The following is a 24,554-nucleotide window of genomic DNA, read 5'->3' as shown; positions in this document are numbered from 1 at the left end:
ACCTTTGCTTCTCCCAAGTATTCTCATCTACAGTCCTCTCTTCATCTTCCCAATTTGCTTCTGTTCTTCAGTTCCTTGACTTCTCTTTCTGAACCAGGGTCTTCCTCTCTCTCTCACACACACACAAACAGACCAATGCTTCCCTCCCTCCATCTTTGCCTCTTTCATTCATGCCTCTGACCTTCTTTTCAAGGCCACTCCTTCCATGCCCAGTTCTGTGAAAGGTGAATCGAGTATATCAGAATATCACCCATTCCTATGTATTGGTGATAGAGGAGAGATGAAGAGAGGTGAGGAGAATTGGGACAGTAAACGGACTGCCCAAAAATAAATTAATTTTAAAGTGTAACAAATAGAACTCTCATATGTATTGTCGAAGGCTTTCATGGCTGGAATCACTGGGTTGCTGTGAGTTTTCTGGGCTCTATGGCCATGTTCCAGAATCATCTTCTCCTGATGTTTCACCCACATCTATGGCAGGCATCCTCATGGCCCCACAACCTCTGAGGATGCCTGCCATAGATGTGGGTGAAATGTCAGGAGGGAATGCTTCTGGAACATGGCCATACAGCCTGGAAAACTCACAGCAATCCAGAACTCACATACTTCTAGTCACTGCATGAAATTCATAATGGGAATGTTTTACTAGCTGAAATTCATTTAAAATGTGCAGGAGTTCTTCTGCAAAAAAGAAAAAAAAAGTAGTTGCTCTCCTCAGGGAGATAGGGAAAAGGGGGGGGGGGTCCTTCAGGTTGCCTAAACAGCTTGTAATGGAACTAAGGATTTAATAGTAGTAACTTGCACTGTCTCTATTGACCTGGCATCTTCAAACTGCGGCCCTCCAGCTGTTGAGTCTTCAACTGCCAGAATTCCTGACAATTGAACAAGCTCATTAGGGCTTCTGGGAGTCGGAGGCCCAAACAGCTGGAGGGCCACAGTTTGAGGATGCCTGCTATTGACTACCATTAGCAACAAGTAATTATGCTGGGGAAAATGGAAGGAAAAAGGAAGAGGGACTGATCAAGGTCAAAATGGATGGATAATATCCCTGAAATGACTGGCTTGACCTTGAAGGAGCTGGGGGGTGGTGACGGCCGACAGGGAGCTCTGGCCTGGGCTGGTCCAAGAGGTCACAAAGAGTCGGAAGCGACTGAAGGAATGAACAACAACAAAGCAACAAGCTGTAGCCACACTGTATCCCCTCATGGTTTTGGTGCATTCAAAGCTGCTTAGGGAGGGAGAGCTTTCCTCTCACCTTCTATAGGCAGCCTAAGCAAAGTATGCTGTAACCAAGCAACTTTAAGTATTAACTTGCACTGTCGATTAAACTTTACCTCAGGGAGGGAAAGCTTTCCTCATGAGGCAAAGAGGCATCCCCATCGGCAGCCTAAACAGCGTGTGGTGTCGCTAAGCAACTTTTAAGTATGAATTTGCACAGTCTGTTGACTATCCTATGACAATCGGAATGGCCATGGTAGATGATTTTTGGATCATTTGTATTAGGATGGTTTCAATGCTTTGTCTTAGTGTTTACATCAGGCATGGTCAAATATTTTTGCCTTGGGGCCACATTGTGGGCCCGGCCAGGAGGGCTGGGAGTGAGGGGGCCAGGCACATGCTGGGTGGGGAGGGCCCAGGAAAGGATGGAGCCAGGAGTGGGCAGAGCAGGGCCCAGGTCATCCTCAGGTTGTCCTCCCAGCATAAGGATGGGACTGCTCATCCCATCCTTACGCTGGGAGGAAGGCAGGATAAGCAGCGACTGCCTGGACTCTCCATGCCCAGATCCTCCTTACCTGATCCTCGGGCTGTCCTCTTGGCATTATGCCTGGAGGAGGACAAGATAGACTATGGCTGAGTGTGCTCTAGAGGGCTCTCAGCCACGATGTGCCTTCCTTGCGCCATCCTCCTGGCATAAGGATGGGTTCACTCCCACCGTCCTTATGCTGGGAGGAATGTGAGATGCACAGTAGCCGAGAGTACTCCAGCAGCTACAGCAACTACATACCTACCTTGTTGTAGGTTTTTTCGGGCTACATGGCCATGTTCTAGAGGCATTTTCTCCTGACATTTTGCCTGCATCTATGGCAAGCATACTCAGAGGTAGCGAGGTCTGTTGGAACTAGGAAAAAAGGGTTTATATATCTGTGGAATGACCAGGGTGGGACAAGGGACTCTTGTCTGTTGGAGCTAGGTGTGAATGTTTCACACCTAGCTCCAACAGACAAGAGTCCTTTGTCCCAGGAGAAACGTCAGGAGAAAATGCCTCTAGAACATGGCCATATAGCCTGAAAAAAACTTACAACAACCCAAATTGTATACTGTAAGAGGCAACCATGCTGGGTGGTTCTCAAATACATTAGTGAGTCTATACCTCAGCTATGTTCTTTTTCTCAGCCATATTGTTTTGGTGTTGTTTACAATTGTGTTTGTTTTTATATTTTATCTGATGTTTTTAATTGATTGTGTTTACTTGTCCCTTGTTAGCCAGCCTGAGTCCCCTAGGGGAGATGGTTGGCAAGGTATAAAAATAAAGTTGTTGTTGTTGTTGTTATTATTAGTCAGTTTAATCTGAAAATAAGTCGCTGAACAATCACACTCAAGATACAAGTCCCAATGACATTCTGTTTCCTCCCTACGGAGGTTGCACGTTCATAGGGAGTATCATTGGGACTTGTATTGTGAGTGTGATTGTTCAGCAATTTATTTTCAGATTAAACTGACGTATTTGAGAACCGCCCAGCACGGTTGTCTATAACAGTGTCATCTGGCCCCCCAGGCCTTAGTTTCCCCATGCCTGGTTTACATGTTGGATATGCCTATATTAATGGTTTTAATTATTTTAATTTATAGCTACATGTCAGTGTTTATTGTGACTTTATTTTACTATATGCATGCTGCCATTGAATTCAGGGAGCTCCCGGTGGCGCAGTGGGTTAAACCCCTGTGCCGGCAGGACTGAAGACTGACAAGTCACAGGTTCGAATCCGGGGAGAATGTGAGCTCCCTCTATTAGCTCCAGCTCCTCATGCGGGGACATGAGGGAAGCCTCCCACAAGGATGGTTTTTATTTATTTATTTAATTTATTTATTTATTTATTTGTCGTGTCAGAACAACCAGTCTAACAGAACAAAGCAAACAAACAGAAAAATACACAACTTGTGAGTTTGGTAGCTGGTTAAATGTCCTTTGACCAGTATCTGGCCACTTGGAGTGCTTCCGGTGTTGCTGCAAGAAGGTCCTCCATTGTGCATCTGGCAGGGCTCAGGTTGCATTGCAGCAGGTGGTCGGTGGTTTGTTCTTCTCCACACTCACATGTCGAGGATTCTACTTTGTAGCCCCATTTCTCAAGGTTGGCTTTGCATCTCGTGGTGCCAGAGCGCAGTCTGTTCAATGCCTTCCAAGTCGCCCAGTCTTCTGTGTGCCCAGGAGGGAGTCTCTCATTTGGTATCAGCCATTGGTTTAGGTGCTGGGTTTGAGCCTGCCACTTTTGGACTCTCGCTTGCTGAGGTGTTCCAGCGAGTGTCTCTGTAGATCTTAGAAAACTATGTCTAGATTTAAGTCGTTGGTGTGCTGGCTGATACCCAAACAGGGGATGAGCTGGAGATGTCTCTGCCTTGGTCCTTTCACTATTGGCTGCTACTTCCCGGTGGATGCCAGGTGGTGCAATACCGGCTAAGCAGTGTAATTTCTCCAGTGGTGTAGGGCGCAGACATCCCGTGATAATGCGGCATGTCTCATTAAGAGCCACATCCACTGTTTTAGTATGGTGAGATGTGTTCCACACTGGGCATGCATACTCAGCATCAGAGTAGCACAAGGATGGTAAAATCAAAACATCTGGGCGTCCTATTGGGCAACGTCCTTGCTGATGGCCAATTCTCTCACACCAGAAGTAACTTGCAGTTTCTCAAGTCGCTCCTGACATGACCAAAACAAAAATTGAATTCTTGCCATTAATATGTTGTAAAGTGCCTTGAGTCCCCCCCCCCCCCCCGGATGAGAAAGGCGGTATATAAATATACTAAATAAATAAATATATCCCAACTAGCCTTTGGCCCTCCAGGTGTTTTGGGCTTCACCTCCCACAATTCCTAACACCAGGAAGGCCGCAGTTGGCCCATGCCTGGAGGCTTAGCACACTGTGATATTGGAAGCTTAGGCTGATAGAAAGGGGGCGGAGGAGAGGGGCGGGGCTATGAGGAGAGGGGCGGGGCTAGGAAGGCGAAGCCCTGAGTACCGCGAAGGAAAAGGAAGCCAGAAAGAGAGGGGCGTCCGTAGAGAGAGGGAGGGAAGAGAGAGAAAGGAGCGCGGGTCCCAAGAAGAGCGCAGGAAGGCAAGGTGTCACTCACGTCAACAAAGGAACTCCAGGGAAAGAAAGAGTGGGGAAAAGAGGGTGAAGAGAGACTGGTGTCGCATTCCTCAACCTCCTCGGAGTAAGGAGAGCAGGCAGAGCGGGAAAGCGCAGAGGGGACTATAATACATTAGGCGAGTCCCCAGCTCCGCCGCCCTCATTCCTCGCAAGAGGAGAGCAGCAGGAGGAGGTCCGACACCTCCGAAGAGTTGGGCTTGGACAACGCAGCTCCGGTGGAAGAAGGAAAGGAAGAGCGGGAAAAGGAGGGGGAGAAAGGAAGCGGCCCTTTCAGAAAAGGAAGGAAGAGAGGCACAGGTGGGAGAAGGTCCGCTTCCAGCAAGACAGGGAAAGGAAGGAAGAGGGAAAGAGTGAGAAGAAAGGAAACGCGGAGGGAGAGAGAGGCGCAGCACACCGAGGAGCCCGCGGTGGTCCCACATCCCTCCGGAAAAAGAAAAGGAAGGGAAGAAGGAAGGGAAGAAAGAAAAAGGACCGTCCCACCTCCCTTCGGGAAAAGGAAGGAAAGAGGAAGGGGGTTCGCCGGGGAGAAACGACGTCCCAATTCCCTCCAAAAGGGAGCAGAGGACTGCGCTCCGATATTTCAAAAGCACCCGGCCCCGAAGAGCGGGGAAAAGAGTGTCCGGAGGAGGAGGAGGAGGAGGAGGAGAAAGAGAGACCCCCGAATTAATCGCGCCAGAAAAGGAGAGGAAGAAGGCGCAAACGAGGCGAGGATCCAGTCCCAGCAATCCAACTCCAGCGCAAGACAGAACAAGCGCCCAGAAGAGGGGGGGGGGGGGGGATTAGAGCCCAGGAAGGGACTCAAGCAGAGGGAAGCGGGTGCCCAATCTCTTCAAAGGGAGCAGAAGACGGAACTCCGAGACCTGAAGGAATAGATGGGTCGGGGAAGATATTCCGGATCCAGAGGATAGAGAGCGAAGGGCGGGAAACTCCCGCGCAAAAGGAGAGGAATTAGGCGAAGATCAGGTCCCAGCGATCCAACTCGGGCGCAAGACAGGACAAGCGTCCAGAGGGGGCAAAAGAGTGACCAGGAGGGGACTTACACAGAGTGAAGTCAGTCCCCACTTCTTTCAAAGGGAGCAGAGGGCGGAACTCCCGACACCTGAAGGAATAGACAGGTCCGGTTTCAACAATCTCGCTGCAGTGGGAGGAAAGGGCGGGAATTAGACGAGGATCCGGTCCCAGCAATCCAACTCCAGTGAAGGACAGAAAAAAGGGGGAAAGAGGGCCCAGGAGGGGACTGAAGCAGAGTGCAACGAGTGCCCAATCTATTCAAGGGGAGAAGAAGGTGGAACTCCGAGACCTGACGAGTCGAGGAAGACATTTAGGTGCCGGGGGGAGAGCGAAAGGGCGGGAAACTGTAGCTCAAAAGGAGAGGAATCGGGCGAGGATCCTGTCCCAGCAAAACAACTCCAGCGCAAGATAGGAAAAGGCATCCAGAGGGGGAGAAAGAGAGTCCGGGGGGGGGGGGGGACTAAAGCAGAGGGAAGCCCAATCCCTTCAAAGGGAGTAGAGGGCGGATCTCCCGACACCTGAAGGAATAGACGGGTCGGGGAAGACATTTAGGAACCGTGGGAGAGCGAAAGGGCGGGGAACTCCCGCTCAAAAGGAGAGGAATTAGGCCAGAATCAGGTCCCAGCGATCTAACTCCAGCGAAGAACAGGAAAAGTGGGAAAAGAGAGTCCAAGAGGGGACTAAAGCAGAGGGAAGCCCAGTCCCTTCAAAGGGAGCAGAGGAACTCCGACACCTGAAGGAACAGACGGGTCGGGGAAGACTTTGAGGCGCCGGAGAAAGAGCGGGAAAGCGTCGTGGCGATGCGCTTCGCGGGCAACCAGAGCCAGGAGGGCAGCGCGGAGCCTCCGTGGCCGTCCAAGGCGAACGGCAGCTTGGGGGACCGCTTCGGGCGCAACGAGGAGCTGGCCCGGCTGGAGGTGGCGGTGCTGGCGCTGACCTTCGCGCTGGCCGTGCTGGGCAACGCGCTGGTGCTGCTGGCGCTGGGCCGGACCCCGCGGCGGAAGGCCTCTCGCATGCACCGCTTCATCCGGCACCTGAGCCTGGCCGACCTGGCGGTGGCCTTCTTCCAGGTGCTGCCGCAGCTCTGCTGGGAGGTGACGCACCGCTTCCACGGGCCCGACGGGCTGTGCCGCGTGGTCAAGCACCTGCAGGTCTTCGGCATGTTCGCCTCGGCCTATCTGCTGGTGGTGATGACGGCGGACCGGTACATCGCCGTCTGCCACCCGCTGAAGACCCTGCAGAGCCCCAGCCGGCGGTCCCGCTGGATGATCGCGGGCGCCTGGGCGCTCAGCTTCGTGCTCTCCACCCCGCAGTACTTCATCTTCTCGCTCAGCGAGGTGGAGCGCGGCTCGGAGGTCTACGACTGCTGGGCCCACTTCGTGATGCCCTGGGGGCCCCGCGCCTACATCACCTGGGTCACCGGCAGCATCTTCGTGGCGCCCGTCCTCGTCCTGGCCACCTGCTACGGATTCATCTGCTTCCGCATCTGGAGCAACGCCCGGCAGAAGGGCAAGAAGAGCAAGAAGGGGAAGAGCCAGGCCCCGCTGCCCGGCCAGCCCGCCCTCCGCAAAGGCCTGCGCCTCGCCCCCTGCGTCGGAAGCGTCAAGAACTTCTCCCGCGCCAAGATCCGCACCGTCAAGATGACCTTCGTCATCGTCTCGGCTTACATCGTCTGCTGGGCGCCCTTCTTCACCGTCCAGATGCGCTCCGTCTGGGAGGACCACGCCTCCTGGGTTGGTAAGTCCACAGAGCTCCTGGCACGATCCTTGCTCGCAAGCCCGAAAGCAGTGGCTCTCAACCTGTGGGTCTCCAGGTGTGTTGGCCTACAACTCACAGAAATCCCAGCCAGTTTGCCAAATATTAGCATTTCTGGGAGTTGAAGGCCAAAATACCTGGGGACCCACAGGTTGAGAACCTTTGCCCTAAAGGCTCTCCTTCAGTGACTCCACAACAGGGATCCCCAAACTCCAAATGGTGTTTTGGACTTCTACTTCCAAAAGCCTCCACTGCCTTGGCCAATCAATGATCAGCAATTCGGAGAGTAGAAGTTCAAAAAGACTAGACTTTGGGAAACACTGATCTACACAGGCATGGACTGTTAGGATTCAAGAGCTTTTAGGCTCAAAAATAACTCTCACTTGAGGGTGATTTCACAGAAATACAGCAGAATGCCAGAAGCACATTTCATAAGGACCAGAAGCTTACCTGCAGAGAGCAAGTATTAGTTTTCATTCAGCAGGCAGGAGCCCCCCATGGTGCAATGGGTTAAACCCTTTAAACCAGTAGTTCTCAACCTGTGGGTCTCCAGGTGTTTTGGCCTACAAGTCCCAGAAATCATAGCTAGTTTACCAGCTGTTAGGATTTCTGGGTTGAAGGCCAAAACATCTGGGGGCCCACAGGTTGAGAACCAGTGCTTTAAACCCTTGTGCGACAGGACTGAAGACTGACAGGTCACATGTTCAAATATGGGGAGAGTTTGGATGAGCTCCCTTTGTCAGCTCCAGCTTCCCATGCGGGGACATGAGAGAAGCCTCCCACAAGGATGGTAAAACATCAAAACATACGGGTGTCCCCTAGGCAACGTCCTTGCAGACGGACAATTCTCTCACAGCAGAAGCAACTTGCAGTTTCTCAAGTTGCTCCTGATATGGGGGGGGGGGGGGGGAAGGAACATGATGGAACAGGATTTCAGAGCCACAACTTCATAGGTTCTAAAAATAATATGTTTATTAAAGTCAAAAGAAATCCATTCCGGAGAGGAAGGTTCTCCTTTCGTGACTCCGCACCAGGGATTCCCAAATTCTGGTCCAGCTGTTGTTTTGGACTTCCACCTCCAAAAGCCTCCACTGCCTTGGCCAATCAATAATCAGCAGTGATTCCGGGAGCAGAAGTTCAAAAAACGCCAGGAAGACTAGAATTTGGGAAACACTGAGCTACATAGGCATGGACTGTTAGGAATCAAGAACTGTTAGGGTCAAAAATAACCCTCACTTGGGGGTGGTTCCACAAAATATAGCTGAGTGCCAGAGGCACAGTTCATAACCACCAGAAGCTTATGTGCAGAGAGCAAGGATTAGTTTCCATTCAGCAGGCAGGAGCCCCCAGGGGCACAATGGGTTAAACCCTTGCGCCAGCAGGGCTAAAGATCAACAGGTTCGAATCTGGGGAGAACACGGATGAGTTCTGTCTGTCAGCTCCAGCTCCCCATGCGGGGACATGAGAGACACCTCCTACAGTAAAACATCAAAACATCCAGGCATCGCCTGGGCAGTATCCTTTGGCGGCCAATTCTCTCACACCAGAAGTGACTTGCAGTCTCTAAAGTCGCTCCTGACACGGGGGGGGGGGGGGGGAACCCAACCCGGGATGGAACAGGATTGCAGAACCACAACTTCATAGGTTCTAAAAATAATATGTTTATTAATGTCAAAATAAATCAATTCTGGATAGGCAAGGTTCTTGGAGTTAACTAGCTTCACTGAGCTATCTTCTAAGGCAGGGATCCTCAAACTAAGGCCCGAGGCCAGGATACGGCCCTCCAAGATCATTTATCTGGCCCTCGCTCAGGGTCAACCTAAGTCCGAAATGACTTGAAAGCACACAACAACAACAATCATATCTCATCAGCCAAAAGCAGGCCCACACTTCCCACTGAAATACTAATAAGTTTGTATTAGTTAAAATTGTTCTTCATTTTAATTACTGTATTGTTTTAAAGTGTTTTTGCACTACAAATAAGATATGTGAAGTTTGCATAGGAATTCATTCATGTTTTTTTCCCAAATTATAAGCAGGCCCTCCAGCAGTTTGAGGGGCTGTGACCTGGCCCTCTGTTTAAAATGTTTGAGGACCCCTGCTCTAAGGAAAGGGAAAGGGAAAAAATAAAAAATAGCATCTATGCAATTACGTCTTGCCTGGAGAATAGCAAGATGCCTCCTCACACAAGGAGAAAAAAGGTAAGAGAGAAAGCCAAAATGGAGACAGGTCGCATGGCCAGCCCAGGGCAATAAAAATAAATCTTTAAAAGATTTATTTTAAATAATAAAATAATTTAAATTATTTTAAATAACCTCATCCCTCAAGATATCATATTGCTAAGTATTCAAAAGGGGAGGAGATAGTGTCATGCAGGAGGAGTAAGGACAGTGCCCCTTCTAAGCCCCTCTTGAGATAGGCATGCATAGGGAATTTGGGGGAAGGAATCCCTCATTCTAATCTATCTAGGCTGACTACTAATTGAGGGCTGGAGACTTGTGCAGTCAGGGATGAAAACCTTGGCAAGCTTGCTCACAAACCCTGAAGGCTGTCCTCCCATGGTGTTTTGGACTTCCACTTCCAAAAGCCTCCACTGTCTTGGTCAATCAGCTATCAATGATTCCGGAAGCAGAAGTCCAAAAACACCAGAAGACTACAATTTGGGAAACTGATCTACACAGGCATGGACAAACTTTGGCAGCCCTGCTGTAGAGTGAATGCAGTGTGGCACTGCTTTTCCGTGCTGCAAAATCATGTCATTTGTTGCTGTGGGTTTTCTAGGCGGTTCGGCCATGTTCTAGAAGCATTATCTTCTGTGGAATGTCCAGCTAACACCTCCCAACAAAGGATCTCCCAGGTAGCAATCAGCCAGGCTTTGAAGTTGCAAGGCTATTTAATGCTGAGGGAAGATATCCAAAGGGAAAAAAGTAATATAGTAAAAGGCAACATTAAGGCAATGTATTAACTATGTATTACGGCAGCGTTTCTCAACCTAGGGGTCAGCAAAGGCCATTAGAAAACACAGTATTTTGTGTTGGTCATGGGAGTTCTGTGTGGGAGGTTTGGCCCAATTCTATAGTCGGTGGGTTCAGAATGCTCTTTGATTGTAGGTGAACTATAAATCCCAACAACTACAACTCCCACATGTCTAGGTCTGTTTTCTGATTGGGGGGTCACCACAACATGAGGAACTGTATTAAGGGGCAACGGCATTAGGAAGGTCGAGAAACACTGTATTAAGGGAAGCAAGAAGGAAAATGTTACAAAAATGGTACAGAACTCCTGCACAACTTTCACGTTTTTTACCAGGGATAAATGACAGGTGTTGGCATGGTTGTGAACAAAGAGGGGCGTTAAATCACATGATATGGGAATGCGATCGAGTGCAAAAATACTGGAGAACGATTGAAGGAGAAATCAATAGAATGTCAAATCTACAAATAGTAATAGTCAATAGAAATGTAAGACATGCAAGGATAACAGGAGTGAAGAGTATACGAAAAGAAAAATTGGTTCAAAAATGAATAGTGTGTGCACAATTTGTTTTAGTGAGGGGTTGGACAGATAAAACATAATGGACTCTGACAAATTGGTAGAAGTATATAGTTACTATGTTAAATGTGGAAATAACAAATTGCAAATGGAACAATATTGATAAAATTGAAAAGGTTACTATAATTAAGAGGACGTGGGATCCAGTTAAGAATTATTTAGAGAATGTGCTAATATATGGAGTAAAAAAACCAAGATTGAGATTGATATTCCAAATGGAACTTCTGTAGTTTGCTGTGTAAATTACATTTACAAGAAGGGGAGGGTAACCATTAAGAAAAGGCCATTCAATGCTAATCAAGGTGGCCAATTGCAACATTCGCGCTTGCCCCAAACAGACAAGAGTTCTTTCTCCAACCCTGGACATTCCACAGATATATAAAACTCACTTGCCTAATTTCCAACAGACCCCTCAACCCCTGAAGATGCCTGCCATAGATGTGGGTGAAACATCAGGAGAGAATGCTTCTGAAACATGGCCACACAGCCCAGAAAACTCACACCAGCCATTTGTAGTTTGGCAGAGAAGGTTGAAAGATGTTGCAAAATTACTACTCCCACAAATCCATAGCATTGAGCCATGACAGTTAAAGGGGCGTCAAACTGCATTCTTTCTGCAAGTTTAGATGCATCCTCCCTCCCAACAGTGTAGACTTTGCTTCCCTGATGTGGATCTGAAGAGATTCCCATTTTCAGGCAAACACCTTAATCAAAGATTCCTAACTCTAGTCCTGGAGCCCACGGTGGTGCAATGGGTTAAACCCTTGTGCCAGCAGGACTGCTGACTGAAATGTTGGTGGTTTGAATTGGGGAGTGGAATGCGGAGACATGAGAGAAGACTCCCACAGGATGGTAAAACATCTGGGCATATCCTGGACAATGTCCTTGCAGACAGTCAATTCTCTCACACCAGAAGCGACTTGCAGTTTCTCAAGTTGCTCCTGACACAGAAAAAAACTATAGTTCTCCAGTTGTCTTAGGCTCCAACTCCCAGCAGCCTCAGCTGCTTTGGCCATTGGTCAAAAATTGTGGGAGATAAAGTCCAAGACGCCTCAAAAACCAGACTTTGGAAATGAGTAAGATTCAAATACAGCAGACTCTGGTATGAATCTGATGTGATTCCAGTTTCTGGGCCCTAATCCACCAGTTCCCAGCTCCATTCTTCCAGGTATTTTGGACTTCCAGCAGCCTTGGCCAATTCAGGAAGCTGAAGTCCAAAACATTTTGAGGACCAGAGTTTGGAAGTCACTGCCTTAAGTCATAGGCAAATGCCAACTGGAACAAACCAACTGAATTATCTGCTAAATGGAAAGCTAACACTTAAGCAAGTTCTATTGATTCAATGCTTCTCTTGTTGGAACTAGCAATTACATCTGAAATAATATGGATGTTGCAGAGTGCTGCATAATATGGAAAGTATGCAGTAATGTCCACAGTTACCTATTGTCTTGTTAATAGCTAAAGGGTCTATTATGCAAAGTGATCTATTGCACATCAGAGACTCAGAGAACAAAAATGGTAGCATGCACTACTCAGGGCCCCCTGGTGGTGCAGTGGGTTAAACTGCTGAGCTGCTGAACTTGCTGACTGAAAGGTTGGCAGTTCGAATCCAGGAAGCAGGGTGAGTTCCTTCTGTTAGCCCCAGCTTCTGCCAACCTGGCAGTTTCAAAACATGCAAATGGGAGTAGATCAATAGGTACCACTTTGTCAGGAAGGTAATGGTGCTCTATACAGTTATGCTGGCCACATGACCTAGGAGGCATCTACAGACAACTCCAGCTCTTTGGCTTTGAAATGGAAATGAGCAGCACCCCCCAGAATCAGACACGACTAGACTTAATGTCAGGGGAAACCTTTACCTGTATCTTACATTTTCCTAGTCTACTTCCTCATATGCAGTTAAGGGATTTAGTTAAGTTTTGCAGTTACCTGTAAAGTCCAGAAACTGCAATTCCATCCTTGCAGTGCTACAGACCTCAAGTCATTTGTTCCAGTTATTTGGAGACAACACAGTCTTTCATGTGTATATGTTTCAGTGGGGCATACTCTTGAGCAACCGTGCAATTTACAACTGACTTACTTGCTGCAAAGTTGTTTCATTCAGCTCATTTACAACTTAAGGACATCCAATTGAGATTTCTGATTTATGGGAAATTTGCTTCCAAGTTGATGTGATTGGAATTGGACCTAAGTGCAATAGATCATAATGCCTACATTGATTTGGCTGGGTTTACTGAAGTGCGAGTGATTTTATGCTGCAGTTATTAGATGGTTCCAGGAGAAAACTCACTACTAGATTGAAAGTGATTTAGGTGTTCTTAGGTGTCAGATGTGATATAGCATAAATCAAACTTTTCCCTGTAGATTGTATTTAGCAGATAAATGTTACTTTTTGAATGAAACGATTATTGACGATACAAGTATGTGTTTGCATATGAGGAAGTGGGTCTCACTGCATTCAGTGATGCTTGCTTGCTAGTAAAGCTGTTCAGGGTCACTTAAAACATATAGGTCAAGTTACTGCATTAGGAGATGTATCTTAAAATTTTGCTAATGCAGACCTTTGGTATGTTTCCCTTTTCTACTTCTGCATAACACACGTTCTTCCTGTGAGCTTCTCATCAGAGGCCTTTACTGGCTGATGGATAGATGGGGTCTTTAGAGAAGCCAAGTACTTAACAATGACGTTATATTCCAGGATCTCTGATGGACATAATGGGAGGGTGTCTTTCTTGTTTTGCACCTAGTGATAGGCACTTAATGAGGCACTTCTCTGATGTCTCCCATTCTAAATGGCCATCCCATGGGAGGAAGATGAATCATATGGTGGTTTTGATTGTTGCACAAGGAAGGTAGTAAAAGTCATCCCACAGCAATGAACAAGAGTTCAGTTTGTTGATATAACTGTCACTTATGTCTGCATTTTTCACTGACAGGATTGCAGTCTAAATTGTTACTTGCTACCACATTGCCCTGCTATGAATTTTAGTTTGGTTTAATGCAGGTTTGTAGCCAGGATTTTGATTCGGGGGGGGGGGGGGGGGGCTGAGGATCTACCCTTGCAAACCTTTTGTATCATTATCCCAATCCCCCAATGCATATGGGATATATTGAGCATGGTGATCAGATCATGATATGAATAAAAATAACAGTTTATAAATAATGTACCAGTAAGCCTTCTCGCAGACCACCCTGAGAATTTCTACATGCCTGGTTTAATGGCAAGTGAAAGGAAATAATGAACTGTCATGTGTGTGTTCCTTCAAGTCACCTGTTAACATATGTTGACCCCATGAGTTTCCTAGGATTCTCTTAGGCAAGGTTTTGCTAGAGCCTTCTTTTGAAATATGGCCTGTTTGTTGGTGGTCTTCCATTCAAATACTGATCCTGGCTGACTCTGCTTAGCTTCCAAAAGAAGATAGGATCTGATTTTTTTTCCATGTCAGGAGTGACTTGAGAAACTGCAAATCGTTTCTGGTATGAGAGAATTGGCCATCTGCAAGCACATTGCCCAGGGGATGCCCGCATGTTTTACCATCCTTGTGGGAGGCTCCTCTCAAGTCCCCGCATGAGAAGCTGGAGCTGACTTACAGGAGCACAATCCGCTCCCCGGATTCGAAACATTGACCTTTTGGTCAGCAGTCCTGCCAACGCCACTGGGGGCTCCAATGGAATCTGATGCTCTTAGGTTATTTAGGACAAAAGGTTTGGAAGGAATATAATTTTTCCTCAAAATTGCAGAATCTAATATTGTTGTTATTGTGTGCCTTCAAGTCATGTCTGATTTATCTAAGGTGAATCTATTATGAGGTTTTCTTTGCAAGAATGGATCATACAGGGGTTGTCTTTACCATCCTCAGAGGCTTTTAGAGTGTGACTTGCCCAAGGTCACCCAATAGATTTCTATGACTAAGGTCCGGAGTGGTAGTCCAATACACAAATCATTGCACCATGCTGGCTTGCAAATTTGACAAAAACTATATCATACATGAAAAGCTTAAAAAATATATACCTGCCTTTTGCCCCACTTCTTTAAAAAAGGAGATAAAATGTACTTATAACTTTAACACACCAAAGTTATATATATATTGGAAATAGTTTCCTCCAGAGTCAGGCCAAAGCACACACACACACAGTCTGGGCAAAGAACAAAGTTTTGTCCTTGCTGCCACTCGGTGTACAAAATATCTAGTAGAATGTTTGTCTGCTATTTTGCCCGCCTTTTAAAATAGTCTAAAGTTGACACAAATCATGTCAGGTTAAGTAGAATGATTAGAAAATCTCAGATTTTTAAGGAGAAAAGCTTGTCTTACATATAATTTTTAAGTTATTTAAATGTGTAGGTGATAACTTATTATAAACACATACTTTCTAAAATACAGGAGATGTCAATTTTCCCCCAAAGGGTGCTGCACTAACTGCAATCATTGAAGCTATAATACATTTATTAAATTATCACCTAGAATGAACACTAACACTGTTAGGAAACCCAAAATGCATCTACAGCTTAATTTCTTTGTATATCGTCAAGGTGAATTTGCAGTATAAGACATTAGATATTCAATGCATGTGGAATATATGTTTTTAATCTGATTTGTAGAACAATGCTTGATGTAGGGACCATTATTTTTCTGCAACATGCTAGGTACTTGTCCCATTAGCAATGGTTTGTTCTTTCTGTCTTTCTTTCTTTCTTTCTTTCTTTATTGGAAACTGGAAAACACTGACTTGGATACTATCATTTTTACTAGTGTGTTTCTAGAAGGCTCTGAAATACTCTTATTGTGGTCTGTGTCATGGGATTTTGATGCTTGCATCAAATACAATGGTGCAATTTCTTACTTTATGCAGAGCTGTCCAAGGTTCTAAACCTATTTGTAGATAGGGTTCAGCATCTTGGATGACTTCTTTGAAATTCAGTCAAAAATCTAGAGCAGACTTGTTCCACTGATGGAGAAGCCACCAGCAGTCACTGTCCTGCAATGCTGGTAGGTGAGGATAGGATCCTCCACTGCAACAGAAGTTACTAAATTAGCCGTAAAGGATGAAGCACGGGCTCCATGATACCCTGTCTCTTACAATCCCTCTTTGTCAACTCCCACATGGGTCCTTTAGGCAGGTATGAAGAGGAATGACTAAAAGGATGGAGGAGGAGGAGGAGGAGGTGGGGGGGAGGGAGATAAACTGTTAAATAGAGGGCTTATGAAAAGCACAATGGGGAAAAAGTATGCTAATATACAGTTTCCATTCCTATACTGATTGAAATTGTTTACAAATACCAGAAAAAATTCCAATTAAAAGAAAGGCAACTGAGGGTGCACCTACACTGTAGAATCAATGCAGTTTGACACTACTTTAATTGCCATGACTCAATACTATGGAGTTGTGGTTTTATGAGTACTTTGGTCTTCTTTGCCAAAGAGTGCTGGTGCCTCACCAAAATATTATCTTCAGGATTCCATGGTATTGATCCATGGCAGTCAGGGTGGTGTCAAACTGGGTTAATACTGCAGTGCTTCAAGGGATCCTGGAAGAAAAACAGAACTCTTTTTATCATCACCGTCATGATCATCATGATCATCATCAATTTATTTATTTAAACAACATCATCAAATGTATATGAGGTGTTAGAGTAAAACAACCAATAACAGTTAACAAACTTGCTTCTAAGATATGGACTAAGCTAAACATTCCCATTTCGTAAGACTGATTCACCAGAGTTTGGAGCTCTTAATAATGGACCCCCCCATTTATTTATTTATTTATTTATTTATTTATTGGATTTATACCCCCTTCCAGGTTAGGATCCAAAGCAGTTAACAAATTATGCCAAGCAAAATGTATCATACAATGCATTTGTATTTATTTAACAATTTATAGTTCATTTGGCTGCCAAAGAAGGCATTTAAATGAGCATTTGTACAAAGCCAACATAAAAGAGCAATGCAATTAATTAGAAAAACCTTTCAGGAAACCAAATGTTTCAAAGCTATCTAACGTGGCATTGAATGTTTGCCTCTCTTTTTTGTTTGTTAAAATCCGCCCAAAGTCCCATTGGGGATATAGGGCAGAATACAAATAGAGTATTATTATTATTATTATTATTATTATTATTATTATTATTATTGTGTGTGTGTGTGTGTGTGTAATTCCACAATTTAAAATTCTATCATAAGTATGTTCAAAACATTTGTTAATGATATTAAAATTGAATATTCTTAATATTATGATGGCAACATTTTAATGTTATTTTAAAATTGACATATTTACTAATAATATTAAGGCTTGGTTATTGTGAGTTTTCCAGGCTGTATGGCCATGTTCCAGAAGCATTCTCTCCTGATGTTTCACCTGCATCTAAGGCAGGCATCTTCAGTGGTTATGAGGTCAGTTTCCAACAGACCTCACAACCTCTGAGGATGCCTGCCATTAATGCAGGCAAAACATCAGGAGAGAATGCTTCTGGAACATCGCCATACAGCCCAGAAAACTCACAATAACCCAGCAATTCCGGCCATGAAAGCTTTTGACAATATTAAAGCTGCAGCCCTGTACTCGGTTTCCCAGGAGTGAATTCCATTAAAACCATAGTTTGTAACAGAAGGCTTTATGTTTGCACTGAAGAGATGAAAAAGTCAACCTTTATAACAGGGAATAATTTTAAAGATGTAATGAATATAAGTTGAAGATATAAGGTGGTAGCATTACCTATATATCCCATTGCAGTTGTGGCAGTTAAGTCTCTGAACCCCTGAGCTAACGCAGTTTTAGAGAATGTTTACTCACTAAGGAATAAAAAAGAAACGTGCTTTGCAGAGTAACATGGCTCTGCATCACCTCGGTCTGTTGAGGTCCAGAGGCAGGAAGATTTCCTACTCTTCTTTTGAGTCTCAAGAGGAGTGTGTATTTTCTCTGCATTGCATACACTTCAGTTTTATGTGAAATGAAGCTAGAAATCTCTCCACATCCCAGTGTTTCTGCAGTCTGGTAGCAAAAGGGAAAGTCTGTCTCCATGTCTCCATTTAAGAGGATGATGGAGGTTTGCGTTGAAGTTGTGGTGAACCTTGGAACCAATAAGAAAGCCATGAGATTCTGTAACAGATGAAGCTGTAGACAGAGCTGTGGATATAATATTGCCAGATTCAGCAACTGGCTGAAATATGCCTTGTTTCCTGATTGGTGTTTTTGATTTGGAGGGTTCAGAGGATAATGGGATTGGCAGAGGAACCAAGCTGATAGACCCAGCTTCTTCCAACCTAGCAGTTTAAAAACATTCAAATGTGAGTAGATCAATAGGTAATGGTACTCCATGCTGGCCACATGATCTAGGAGGTGAATACTGACAACATTGGCTCTTTGGCTTAGAAATGGAGATGAGGGCCACCTCCCAGAGTCAGACATGACTAGACTTAATGTCAAGGATAAACCTTTACATTTACAGCCTAGGAGCTTAGGAGAAAGGCCAGGGAAGAACTTGTAGAGAAGAAGGCAATATTAATAGGTGGCAAACAGGGGCGGCTTGTCCATTACGCGAAGTAAGCGGTCGCAGAACACTTTTTTTGCCAGGGGCACAGAGGTGCCTCTGTAAATGCCCCTTGACTGCCACTTGAGGAGCGCCCCCTCAGCTCACAACAGCCCTAGCAGTCCGGGGGGAGCCTCGGCTTTCTTGCCTCGCTGCCGGGCGATCCTCTTCCCAAAGGGGCCGGGCCCTTGAGCCTCGCCTAGACCCTCTCGTTCCTGCTCCACCCGGCCACCGGGTGAGCGAGCAGAGCCGGTGCTCAATCGTTCTTTGCGTTCGATCCCTTCCCCATGCCCGGCTCCCTTTCGTGATCCCCCGGCGCTCCACCCACCTCCTCTCCTCTCCTCAATCTGCGGGTGGGCCAAGGGGCGGAGCCGCCGCACCTGGCCCGCTTCGGGTCCGGAGGCGTGTCTGAAGACCCCAGCGTGCGCACCAAAAGTCGCCTCTTCTCCTGACTTTCTCTTCAGGTGAGCCATTGGGACCAAGGGAGAGAGAGAGAGAGAGAGAGCCGCTCCGGCTGGAGATATCTCCCACCTCCGCTCCCTCCTTTGTTTTTGCGCCTACCTTCAGGAAAGGTGGGCATCTCCACCTCTCTCTCTCTCTCTCTCTTCGCTAAGAAGAAAGTCAGGAGAAGAGGTGACTTTTGGTGCACACGCCTCCGGACCCAAAGCGGGCCAGGCAAGGGAGTAAGTGTGGCAAGTGTAGTTACTGGGATGTATAGTTTACATACAATGAAAGAGCATTCTGAACTCCACCAGTGATGGAATTGAACCAAATATGGCACACAGAACTCCCACGACAAACAGAAAATATATATCAATGATTGGCTTGGGGGGGGGGGGGCGCCAAAATATTGTTTGCGTATCATTGAAAATTACCTAGGGCCGCCTCTGGTGGCAAAAAAAGAAAAGACTACACAGTGTAGCATAGGGCTTTTGATAAAATTGGAAAGTTTAGTTAGAATTACTTGCAGTATGGAGCCATTTCTGCAATCAATTATCATTCCTTATTGTTTCATTCAATTTTAATTAGATACAGATTTTAGTCAATAAAATGATTTAAAAACTCACAAATAACTAGTAGATGATCTGCAAATTTGGTCTGCAAGATTTTTATATTATTTACAGAAGTTCCCATGATGTCATACTGAGAAATGGGAAATACCAAAAACCAAACCAAAACTGATTTTGTTTTGTTCAGCATATTTGCCTTGCAAATACAATCCATTCAGCGCCATTTTTAGGAATGGGAGTAACATTTAACAAAATCTGAAATACAAAACATATTTACTAGGAAGTAATTTTATGGGAGACCAAGAAGCTTGGTTGTTGTACAAATATGCTTAGAACTATACATGGCCAAAGAATAACCAAGTCTAACTTCCTTCCCATGAAATCATGGGACCATTTCTGTAAATAATGCAGAAATGCAGCAGACCACGTTTTCAGATCATAAGTATTTATTTATTTTAAAATAACGTTTATTGAATAAAATCTATACAAAAGTAAAGATGCTTATAAAAAAATTCCCCAGATTTTTGTTTCTGGTTTGCTGAAATGTTTTACAGGATCATCAGTAATATATGCTTGAACATGCTGTTTTTTGGAAACTGAAGAATTTGTAGAATATTTGGTGGTGCAGAAAGGTTAAATAAATAACTAAGGATTTTAGGAGGAAATCATATCTGAAGCAAAGAATAAGGGCACATGGACAAAAGTTATTTATGAAATTCAGTATTCTGACATGTTTTCTTCTTAGTTGAAAACAAATAGAGCCTAATCCATGGCATAAGTGAACTGCAGAATTATAATGGAGTGGAAGTGGAGGAAAAATCTAACCTATGAAAAGATACTATACCAAGTCCTAGATCATTTTGTCTTGGCATTTAAAAAATTAAAAATAAACAGGGATCAGTCAAAAGGTGAAGGGCTCATATGAGATAATATACCTTTTCAGCTTATTGCTTCTTTAATTCTTTGCACATAAAATACTATCCCGCAACAGATATGCTTTTAATGTCACAGGGTAAACAAAGAAATGTCACTGCAAAGGTATGTTTGTACGGTGAATTGAAGATAAAATTATCTAGATTATTAGGCAGCATTCGATTGTTTGTACCACTGTATAACTAAATAATTGAGTTTAGAAGTAACTGTTTGCATTAGGTAAGGATGTTACAAGTGGGATTTTAAACAATCTCCTGAAAAAACACAACACAGATCTTTGTTCTAGCAGGTGTATGTTGAGGCTTGAGTACAATAACTCTATCGCAGCACATCTTTGCATGATGAGTGGTGCTATGCAACGAATACTAACTTGCTTATATGCCACATTAACTGCTGTTACCTATACGTGCCTTTTTTAAAAGCATTTCTGAAATACATCATAGCAGTGTCAATTCATTCCTCACTCCAGCACAGGGTCTCACGAATTACCCCATATACCATTTATGAAGAAAGTAGAAGTATTTCCCTCATTTAGCCATGCATTTAGTGAGCTTATATATCTGATTGGATGGAATTGTCTATGAGCACAGCGGGACATTAAAATGAGTAATTCAGTAAATATTTGCTGTCGGAGTCTAGATATTTAAAAATGCTGTTTAAGTGTTTCTTTGCTAAATGGCTTCCAGAAAAACTCAGCAATTATGAGGAAAATTGATGTGCAGGAGTACATAGCCATATCACCTAGGAGAATCCATAGGCATGATTGGATTATGTGTGCATATTGCTTTTTTATCATTTGTATAAATATTTATAGCTCTGCTTTGCTATCAGAGAGTAAGCTCCACTGAACTCAGTAATACATACTTCTAACTGCATACATTCATTGTGTAAAAAAAGACTGAACTACAGCTACCAAAAATTCAACTTTGAGCATATCTTTATAAATTCAAGCAAACTTGCAGAGAAGTATCACCAAATAAACGGATGCATTTAGTAATCAAATAAAGGAAAGGAAAAGTACCCAGCCTCTGTTTGGCCATTTTTATCATTTTGTGGATTCTTCTGCACTGATCTATCACAGATACCAGCAATGCTTGAAAGCATTATTGCCATTGCTTGCTACAGCAGGAAATGCCCATCAGAGACCGTACAGCTCCAGCTCAGAACCTCAGAAAAAGGTTTCGGAGCTGAAACCTTCGCGTTGTTCCTCTGCTATAGTACTAGAGAGGCCACAGCAATTCCTTTGCGTCTCTAATAATGCTATCACTCACATAAATAATTTCACAACTAGTGATCAGCATTCTACACCAGCTACTTAACTGCGTAACTAGCCGCTCTTGGAACTTCATCCCTCAAACCATGAGTATCTGTCATGAATATGGAACAATTTACTTATCTGTAGCTATTTTATACAGGATCAGTACTTAGGGCCTACTATATTAATGCAGTTTGACACCACTTTAATTGCCATAGCTCAATGCTATGCAATCATGGGAATTGTAGTTTGAAAGGCACCAGCACTCTTTAGCAGAGAAGGTTAAAGACCTTGTAAAAGTACAATTCTCATGATCCATAGGATTGAATCATGGCAGTTAAATTGTTGTCAAACTACATTAATTCTACACATATCTTTGGTTACTTAGTTAAGTATAATGAGAGTCTTTTTGACCGCAAAACAGATGTAGAATACTGGGCAACATTCACAGAAGTTTTGAAAGTATGCTATTTTGCCTATTATTGGGCTCCATGGTTGAAAACTTCCATACACACATTGCCCAAAATGTATTTTTCTGCAGAATGTCAAGCCTACTTTTAAATCTAGGAATTCTCAGTTATCTGTCATGATAGTCATAATAGCAGCAGATTGGCTAACACTTTTTAATGAATATAAAACTTCTGTATTCAGAAAAATAATACCTTCATAACAACAAGGGCTCATAAAAACTAAGGATATTCTTGATGAACAATTGTTTTATTGTGTTGTCAAAGGCTTTCATGGCAGGAATCACTGGGTTTCTGTGAATTTTCTGGGCTGTATGGCCATAGTCCAGAAGCATCCTCTTCTGACATTTCACCTAAATCTGTTGCAGGCATTCTCAGAGGTTGTGAGGTACCTCATAGCCTCTGAGGATGCCTGCCATAGATGTGGACAAAACGTCAGGAGAGAATTCTTCTGGAACATGGCCATAGATGTGGGCAAAAACTCACAGCACTTGTTTTATTTTTCTTGAAAATATAGAAGTGATATGAAAGCAACCCCCCCCCCCCCCCAAAAAAAACAGGTGTTCAGCAAGAACACTGTTTAATACTATGCAATGTGAAACCTAAATGTGTGCATGAGACATAAATAGACATTGGGCATGGACATTTTTTAATTATTCTAGAACTAAAATAGCCAAACCAGCCTGTGTCTGTAGCATCTATGAAATCTATTTCTTTTAAAACAAAATATCATGAACTTTAAACTTGCATCTTGTGTCCACTGTATTTTAATAATTGTTATGTATATTTTAATATATACATTTTGTAGAAATGCATTTTAATGTGTTTATTTTATATAATGATTATTTGTTTTGAGCTATGTTGTAACCCACCTCGACTTATGATATAATAATTGTAAAGCCGCTCTGAGCCCTCTTCGGGGTAGAGAAAGGTGGGATAGAAATAGAGTAAATAAATAAAATAAATTAGATAAATAAGAGGGAAGGTCAAGGACTAAAGAGAGAGCATACACACCCTGCTGAAATGTATATCATGAAAGAAGTGCAGTTTTTTTTCTTTTGAAGGTGTAATACATCATAGCATATTTATCTTATGCAAAACAAATCTAAAGGCACCAGACCCTAGTCGCTAAGCCCTGCTTTGTATTTGGATGGGAGACTGCCAATGAATACCAGGTGCTGTATGCTGTATTTCAAATTGAGGAACTAGCAAAACCATCATAGAGTATTCCTTGTCCAAGAAAATCCCATGAAATTAATGGGGCCATCATAAGTTGACAGATGGCTTGAAGGGGTGTGCATGCACAAAACCCACCATTTTTTTAACCAAAGAAATTGAAGTGATATTGTTTGGGCTTGGATATATAGATATATTTAGAAGTTACACCAATATATGCTTAATAGTTTACTAGATAGTAGGTTTTACTAAATGATTCCTCTTTTTTTCTTGACAGAGTCGGAGGACATTTTAATCACAGTCACTGCCCTTTTGGCCTCATTGAATAGCTGTTGCAATCCATGGATCTACATGTTCTTCAGTGGCCACCTTCTGCAGGACTTCGTACAAAGCCTTTTGTGCTGCCGAAAAATGAAGCAAAGGCTGAATAAAGAAGATTCTGAGAGTTACAGCCGGAAACAGACGTCTTATACCAATAACAGAAGTCCAACAAACAGTTTGGACACATGGAGTGAATCCCAACATTTCTCACAATCAATTAAGTTCATGCCTATTTCTTCATAAAAAAATAATTTTACAAACTGTTCAGCACTTCAGCACTTTAACAATCAGTTTTCATGTGGTCAAAGAACTAACAAGATGATAGCAAAACAAAAACCGATTTTAATAAATATGATGGTTTTGCATTGATGTAAATGAAACTTGTGGATTTTTCTGTAAAAATATATGGCTATGTATTCAAGAAAACTGAGAAAATAGATCAATACATGTAATATTTTTCTAAAAGAATATCAGCTTTAAATGTTTACTCTCACCATTAAGTATATACCATTAAGTATATGTGTAACACTAAATGCGGTTCTTTCATCACAATAAAAATATTTGCCAAATCCTCCCTTTCTATGAAGTCTTGTGTGTAGTTTTAAAGAAGCTCTCATAAAAATCACCCACTTGTCACTGAGGTAACTAAGGACTGCAACATTGAAATATATAACAATGCAAATGATCTTCTGGGCGTAAAAGTGCAAAAAGAAATCAGTAGTTCCCAACAGAAAAATGTCATAAATACCATTACCATTATGGTTGCACAAAACCACTGGAGTGTCTAAGTATAAAATGTAAATAGCCAACTGTTTATACAAATCCTTTTGAAAACAAAAAGTTCTTAAGTGAATCAACCCCAAGTAATCTAAAATATTTAGAGTTCCAGCCAGTAAAAGCTTTCAAGTGTCAGAGGAAGAATTATGTGAAAATGAGAAACGGAGGGAATGGTACTAGGAAACTTGTATGCATTAACACTGCTGTGTACATCACAACTTCTGTATGACTTCTCATGCAAGATGCTCATAGACTCTGGTAATGGACTTCCATGCTAGTCTTGGCTAAAATGAGTTAGTCTTATCTGTGTTTTTATCATTCCAGTGGATCTATTCCATAATGCTCTACGACTGCCATGAGGGCAAACTAAAGAGAACATTATACTCCAAAAAATATGGAGTGGAT

General features: G+C 43.7%; 1 protein-coding gene across 1 annotated transcript; it reads left to right on the top strand.

The window, feature by feature from the left end:
* Positions 1 to 5,838: 5,838 nt before the first annotated feature.
* Positions 5,839 to 23,934, top strand: AVPR1A (arginine vasopressin receptor 1A). Its single transcript, XM_060777537.2, has 2 exons — positions 5,839 to 7,118; positions 23,329 to 23,934. Exons 1-2 carry the CDS (start codon positions 6,182 to 6,184, stop codon positions 23,613 to 23,615), a joined length of 1,224 nt encoding a protein of 407 aa, XP_060633520.2. The 5' UTR covers positions 5,839 to 6,181; the 3' UTR covers positions 23,616 to 23,934.
* The last annotated feature ends 620 nt before the right edge of the window (positions 23,935 to 24,554 follow it).

This window comes from Anolis sagrei, chromosome 5, assembly GCF_037176765.1.
Source record: "Anolis sagrei isolate rAnoSag1 chromosome 5, rAnoSag1.mat, whole genome shotgun sequence".
NCBI lineage: Eukaryota > Metazoa > Chordata > Lepidosauria > Squamata > Dactyloidae > Anolis > Anolis sagrei.
Note: the sequence above shows the minus strand (reverse complement) of the source record. Positions and strands in the feature narration are given on the sequence as shown.